This window comes from Stegastes partitus, unplaced genomic scaffold (assembly GCF_000690725.1).
Source record: "Stegastes partitus isolate 25-593 unplaced genomic scaffold, Stegastes_partitus-1.0.2 Scaffold327, whole genome shotgun sequence".
Classification (NCBI taxonomy): domain Eukaryota; kingdom Metazoa; phylum Chordata; class Actinopteri; family Pomacentridae; genus Stegastes; species Stegastes partitus.
In genome coordinates, this window is record NW_007578058.1 from 185841 (window position 1) to 193470 (window position 7630).

Genomic DNA, 7630 nt, shown 5'->3' on the forward strand with positions numbered 1-7630 from the left:
TTTGCAGCTGAGACGCAAATCACTTCTCAGTTATTCCAAGGAGCTAATGTTTTTGTTTTGTTTTGTAGAACAACGGTTAACTCTGGGACATATTTTTTTAATGAAACATGTAGAATAAAGCGATTTTTAAAGCAATATGAAAATTTTAATCTAAGATATCATCATAGAGGATTACTTCAAGAAACATTGGAAAGTTTTTTTAAAAATCTCTTTGTTTTAACAGTTTCTGACTCTGATTAATGTTGTGTTATGAATGTCTGCATAGTTAAATGTAAGCTGCAGTTTTTCTGCAACAAAAACGCTAATGGTGAGGGTTTTTCATATATGGATTATAATTTTAAGGGTTAGTGCTGTTTTTATCACCTCGTTTCATGAACTCAGAAACCTGCTATTATAAAAATGTAGTGAAGTAGAGTTTACTGTGATCACTATCAAACAGAAGGCGCTGAGAGTATTAAGACATTTTTGTTGCAAGACTGACTGGTTTCTCTGTTATCCAGGATGACTAAAGGGGACGCTGTCGTGCCTTTGGTTCGGTTTTGGTGCCAACAGCAGAGATGAGAAGACAGCCGGAGTGTTGTGTTGCCATTTGTGTGCGACTGTGCCTCCCAGACATCCTCTGATCTTTATTAACACACATCTCAGCCCTCTGAAAACACAATGAATAACGCACAATATGAGAATCTACATGGTGTAGGGGGGGTAAAAATCTTAGTATCCTTCTGTAAGACCTCCTGCTTTCAGTACTGTATGTATGACGGAAAATCAAAAGCCACACTGTCCCGCTGATGTTGACTGGAATCTGGAATAAGTCTGACTTAGTTTTGTTTTGTTAATGTAGTCAGAGGAAATATGTCACTTCATTCACGATATTAACAAAAAGCTCACCGTTCAAGAATATACAACGATATTAATCAGTGCTGAAATCATATATCAGGAACCCTATTTTAGGTAATTTGTGGCTCTTCAAGTCAGTTCAAGGTGAATAAACCTGCAGGCGATCGTAGCAATAATACTTCTGCAACTGCTCAGTGTTGAAAACAAACCTAAACCTGTTGTCCACCTACAACAACTCATCATTCCAATAACGGATGAGAAGCTTCTCTTGTCTTCTGTGCTGTGTGGCCACGGTTTGAGACGCACTGGGTCTCCTGATATACAGAAACAACTGCCTGTGTCTGCATATCAGGACATCCTGTTGTGAACTCTGATGTACAAAGTTGTTATTTGTGTGCACATTTACCTCCACAGTGGGACCACTGCTTGCTTTTTTTGTACCGGCCAGTCATACGAGCACGCTCAGTCACAATGTGTCTTCAAAACATGTAACATGGTAAAAATAAAAACAACAGCTTTTTGAAAAGGTAAACTCATGCAGCTGTTAAAAAACACTTGTCTTCCTGTTGGTTCAGGTAAAACTCACACGACTACTGTAACGAGTTCAAGCTTCAGCAGCAAAAACCACACTGAGGATACAACAGGGTCACCAGTGGTCATGTTTGGACATGAACTGGAATTTCTTACGACATCATTAAGTTCACTTTTCTTTGTTAGCCAACATTAGACTAAAATGCCATTTTTACTGAATTCTACGCTGCTGTATTTGTACCAGTTCGATTTGATTAAATCTTTTGCCATCCAGGACTAATCGTAGAAGTAGACATCAACGATTGATAAAAATGAAACGTTATTATGCATCGAAAGCCAAACCACCTCCTTCTTGACTTTCTAGAGGAGCCTTTGTATACTTTAAGATGTTCGTTCCTTTCTTTCTTTTTATTTACTGGGCAGTTGAGTTTTTAGTTGCGACCCTTGTTGGCGTTCCGACTGTTTCGGGGATATTTGTCACTAAATGAGCTAATTTTCTTGTCTGATTTTAACTCGTAGTAAGTAATCATGGTGTTAATTGGACAACATTGCAGTATTAATACACACGTGTGTGGAAGGTGTTGTCGGGGTTTGTGTGACGTAAACTGTGCGGTATGTGCTCGTGATTCTCAGAGGCCATACTTTGTAAGTTTTGGATTGGGTTATCTTGCCTTCCATTGTGTTAAGAAAGAACATTGTTTTTATACAGCGTGTAAAGCATTGTTGTTTTGTTTCTGTCTTACCTCAGTAACGGTTTCATGGATTTCTTCAATATTGTCTTGCAATAAACACCTTTTGAACCTGTTTCAGCTGGTCTCTGTTAGATTTGCTCACCGTGAACAACACAGCTGATGGATATATGGAAAGACTCAGTTAACAGCAGTGATTCTTTGCATCTCGTTGCAGCAGAATGTTTGGAAAACACTGACGCAACTTGCCAACATTGTGCTGCATATTCTAATAGAGAGAAGGTCAGTACTTTAACAACACAAAGGTGGCTGTGGCATCCAATACATTAGATAAAGAAGGAGGAAAATTAAGAATAGAAATCAGCTGCAAATTATTTTTTACTTTTGTCATATATTTTACTTATGTGTATCTATATCATTGTGTGAGTATTATAGTAGTCTAACAGGGGAACACAAATCAAATTTAGTCTTTTTTGTGACTTCCTTGTGAGCAGTAATCCACTCAGCATTTATTGAGAAATAAACTAATGATTTTATTATTCCTGAAATTCAAATATTAAAAATGTTTCCCAGTTCTGTAAACTGGTCCAGTGATTATCTAACCAACGTCAGGACAAACATGCAAACACACACAAGAAAAGGAATCTGACAGGATTGTGTTCATTCAGTTTTGAAACTTCAGCTTTCAACATTTTTGTTCATAAATGAAGCTTATTTCAGGATGCAAAATATTGCTACTGCCCTGTGTGTCAATGTAATGTGCATCATTTTCGTTTTCTTGTATTTCATCATCGTGTGATCTTACTTTAGTACCTCAGTGTCATTGCTCGTATTACTTCCTTCTATTTTATTCTCTGGCCCTATTTATTTTATTGTATTAGTACTATTGCTTTTTATTCTGGACATTTTTCTAATTTTATGCCATTTTGTTTCCTGAGCAATATCTGAAAAAAAAAATCCTTTGGGATTAATAAAGTTTAATCTTACCTTAAATATGTAAGATTAGATTAAGTCCATCCCAGCTGAGTCAGTGTGACGGCAGGGATACTGAAATAAAATAAGTAAACTAAAATACAACAGTACAAAGTGATGCTGGTAGAAAAATTTAATATGACACACACACACTCCTTATTCTACTGGTTATAATAATGTTCTGTTATAATGTCTTATTATTGTCACTTTCCATGTCACCGCTCAGACTGTGGATCTGGAGCCTCCTGCGCTCTGACTCCCCGCCGCCAGGTGTCGCTGTGACAAAGCGCCGTTTTTCAACTGACTCGTCTTGAATATTGATTTCGTCGATTCTTCCTTGAACTTTGACCTTTTCAATAACCTTCAGTGTGCATGTGGGAAAACAGAAGCCGGGCACCGTCCGCGGAGGCTGAGAATAATATCAAATGGTGAGAATTCCTGTTGTATTAGTATTTGTAGTTGTGTTTTTGTTCCCGTCGGGCCTGCGGCTCTGCGGCGAACTGCTGTTAGCATTAGCATTGGCATTAGCAGCTGCTGTGCTGCTCAGTGTTCCAGCAGCGTTGTGTAAATATACATATATCCTCTATGCTGCTTCATCAGATTTAGCTAGAAATGAATCAAAGTGCTCCAGGTGTAATGAAGGTGTTTCTTCCATCAGCCCCTGTTCACTGCTAATCAGCTGTGTTGTGTTTGAACCGACTCTGTTCCATCTGTCATTAACGGTGACTGAACCTGTGATGAACTCTCTCCTGTTCCTTCTGCAGGCTAAATATCTGGCTCAGATCATAGTGATGGGAGTTCAGGTGGTGGGACGTGCATTTGCTCGCGCCTTGCAACAGGAATATGCAGGTATGGGCCCGTTTCAAACACCTTGTAGTGTTCATGTGGTTCTGAATCAGCCCAGTGAGTGTTTACAGTCAGAACCGGTTTAAATCCAGCATCAGTCCGACTCTGAACTCAGACCTGGTGTGTTTTAAAGGCAACAGCTCATAATGGCTCATAATCTGTGCTTTGGAGTTCATATTATGGAGTAAATAAAAAGAAGAAGAGAGTTCAAATCAGTGTTGTATCGTTACAGTGACTTGTACCATATTAGACGTGCAAAATGTGTCCTGGTGTAATGTTTTCAAGATTTAGCGTGTCCCTTTTGTACATAATTGAAGATGTGAATGCTTTCATGTAAAGAAACGTGTGACTGAACTTTGCATAAACACAAAGATGAAACAGCAACACATGCATTTGTCCTGAGCCACAGCAGCTTCAGCCTCAGAGATACATCAGTAACTAAGGCTGAACAGTTGGGAGCAAACTGTGACACTTTGTGCAGTTTGACGTTTAATGTAATTTTTAAAAATCAAACTTTGGTTCAGTAGTCACCGTGTAATAGATTTAAAACATGTGATGGAGCATCACCACATGGGACGGCATCAGAAGCCGGACTGTCACACAAGTAAGACGACAAGAAGTTGTCACACCATTGTCACGACTGTTTAAATTCTGAGCCAGATGCTCCAGAAATGTTCAAGGTGTAACAACGAATAACCAGACTGGGCTTGTGTCAAACAGTAATTAGTGGTAAACGGCAATTAATGGGCTCGATCTGCTCGAATTCATTAAAACTGAATTACAAATTTTGTAATCACACCTTGTTTTTCCTAAATTGCAAACTTTGCTGATTGGATCATTTCAAATTGATGTGAAATTGATTCATTGTTCAGCTCTCCGTGCAGCCGTTCTGGCTTCACAGTAGTTGAGGATGTATGTATTGAATTTCCCTTCTGGGATGAATAAAGTATTTTTCATTTCATTTCATTTCATTTCATGACGTCTGTGATGTGTTCACCACACAGCCAGCCAAGCGGCAGCACGGGCCAGAGGCCGAACGGGTCAGCAGTCAGCTGCAGCCTCCAGCATCACCGGGATGAGCCTGCAGGAGGCCCAGCAGATCCTCAACGTGTCCACACTCACCCCCGAGGAGATTCAGAAGGTACAAACTGCACTCTTTTCTGCTGATGTCTGCATATTAATCTGAGCTGATAGGAGAGTTTAGGAGCAGCAAACACAAGGCCGAAGAACAAACACTGCCTGGTGAGTGGTGTTTGCATGTAAGCTGCAGTGTTTCTATAGCAGCCATCGAGGAATGGCGTTTATTTTGCCTTTGCTCCAAAAAAAAACAGTTCACCACATGTCACTTCATCAGAATTTATCCTATGATCACACAACCTGTTCCTGAGCTTCAGCATCTCGGTAAAGTGAAAAGCTGAAGTTTGTCCGACGTGTATGAAATATTCCCCGTTTACTAAATCATAGTTAAACACCTCACCTGTTTCTAATGAATGGGCTTCACCACTGACACTGTGTGATGTGTTTTTCCCACCGAACTTGACCGTACTAAAGCTCAAGCTCCTAAACCTGTTGGGATATTGCAGCTCTGAGTTAATACCAAAGATATACAGTTTGTCACACAGATGACTTGGTTGTTCTACTCTCACCATTACTAGAGAATGCATCAGTGTGTGTCTTTGCTGAAAAAATCATGTTTTAAATGCAGATCAAACGCTGTAACGCTGACATTAAAGTGTTTGTCTTTGGCAGAACTACGAGCACCTTTTCAAAGTCAATGACAAGTCGGTGGGCGGTTCATTTTACCTGCAATCAAAAGTAAGTATTCAGTGTTTTTTACGGTAATTTTACTTTGTTGTTATTCAGCTACACTTTTTAAATGTGTTTTAATTTACCAGAATGTCACATCAGCTCAAGAGCATATGAAACAAATATGGTGTCCTTCAGACCAAATAATGAGAAAATACAGCAGAAGACATGAATACATAAATCTGTTTCTGAGTTTAAAACGCTGACTGCACCCTGCATTATCTGATGTGCTATACACCCAAAGTTCTGAGTCTGAAAGTGAGGAAAATGATGGTATTTACTTTCCCAGGTATTGTGCTGCCAGCTGTTTGAACAAGTTTAGTTGAATTTCCAAACACTCACCGTTTTGTAAACTGTCTCTAAGACTGACTGACATTGTTTTTGTATTGTCAAGTAAGTGTTGTATAGAGCCCGCATTGTGCACATTCACAGGTTTATCGTTTTGTTTTTTGGTCTGCTTGAATGCATTGATGTTTAAAAACAGAATGTAGGGATGTGAACCTCGCAGAAACGGCTCTAGTGAGGAAATGAGCCAAACTAGGCAGGTGTCGTGCAAACATACAGTCGTCCTCAGATGTCTTCATAGCCTCCCATTAAAGACGGAAAAACAGCTTCAGTCACTGAAATCAGTTGAAATCGAAAAAAGTAATAATAAATAAAAATGTAAAGAACATCATGACGTTACTTTTGAATCGTGGTTCAGCAGAAATATTTTTTTTTAAAAACAAACAAAAAGAAAACAAGCATGAATGGACCCCTAAACTAATATGTAGCTGATCAACCCTCTGAGCCAATCACTGCCATCAGGTGTTTCCTGTAACTCTCAGTCAGACTTCTGCACCTGTTGACAGGTGTTCTGGACCACTGCTCATCAGCAAAGGCCTCTCATTGGTCCAGGACAGTTTTGTTTTTTTTTAATGATTCAAAAGCAACGTCTTACTTCACTCAATTACAATTTTGCCTTTTCTTTAGTGGAAGGATGTGAATACATTTGAGGACAACTTTAAATAAGTAATGAAAGAACGTGACTTTAAACAAGTCAGGGAGACACTTCCTTTGTGGACTCCTTAAACTTGCTTGGAAATAAACAACATGAGGAATGTACGTCCACTGTTTGCTGCATTGATCCATCGCGTGCAGTGTGACATCTGACTTCAGAAATATTCAGCTCACATTCTCTCGTTTGAACGCTGTTTTTACTCTCAGGACAAACCCACTGATGTAGCGTTTCTGTAGCGTCAGTATGTTCAAATGTGCTCAGCTGTGAACGGTTATTCTAAGAGCGCTCTTAGTGTGTTTGCTGATGACATCTAGACAATGACTAGTTCTCATTTAATACCAGAGTCTGGCTTGTGACTCTCACTGTGTTGCAGGAATCCAATTTGAAATGATTCTCTTACTTTCACTGCTTCCTTTTTGCTGAGTTTTTTTTTATTTTTATTTTTAGAAGCATCTTCCTCTTTTCTCAGTCGCTGCTATTCTCATTTGTGTCCAGGTGGTTCGGGCTAAAGAGCGTCTGGACGAGGAGCTGAGCATTCAGACGCCACAAGAAAAGCAGCAGAGCACAGAAACATGAAGGATCAAATCTGTCCTCTCCCCTTCCTCTGTAAATTATAGCCCCATTAAAAGCCTTTTCTTTAGTCTTGACTTTGGGGCATTTTTTTTGCCAATGAATGCAAGACAAGAAACAACAGCAACACACACAAATACCTATCGTTGTTTCTCTGTATGTACATATTGACATGCCATGTTGTGTGTGGTCTGCAATAATCCATGTCCACACAGAAATGCTTATATTTATGTCCCAGCTTTCAGGAGCTCAAAGTATTGAGTGTAACTGCATTCTGTTGCATGTTAATTAGGTTAATATGATCGTTTGTATGACGTCAGGTGGAATCAGATTCTGCTGTTTTGACTTCATGTGTACTGTACAGAAATGAAAACACACG

General features: G+C 39.4%; 1 protein-coding gene across 2 annotated transcripts in view; it reads left to right on the forward strand.

Moving 5' to 3' along the window:
- coro7 (coronin 7) overlaps positions 1–7328 on the forward strand; it is a 104485-nt gene extending 97157 nt beyond the window's left edge. Inside the window, exons 28-31 of one of the 2 annotated variants that reach the window (XM_008283778.1) lie at positions 3794–3878; positions 4880–5016; positions 5625–5690; positions 7177–7328. In XM_008283778.1, the coding sequence (XP_008282000.1) occupies positions 3794–3878; positions 4880–5016; positions 5625–5690; positions 7177–7257 (369 nt within the window). In that variant the 3' untranslated portion in view covers positions 7258–7328. Of the gene's footprint in view, positions 1–500; positions 2174–3793; positions 3879–4879; positions 5017–5624; positions 5691–7176 lie in introns of those variants that run through there. The other variant, XM_008283777.1, reaches the window with a different exon arrangement.
- The last annotated feature ends 302 nt before the right edge of the window (positions 7329–7630 follow it).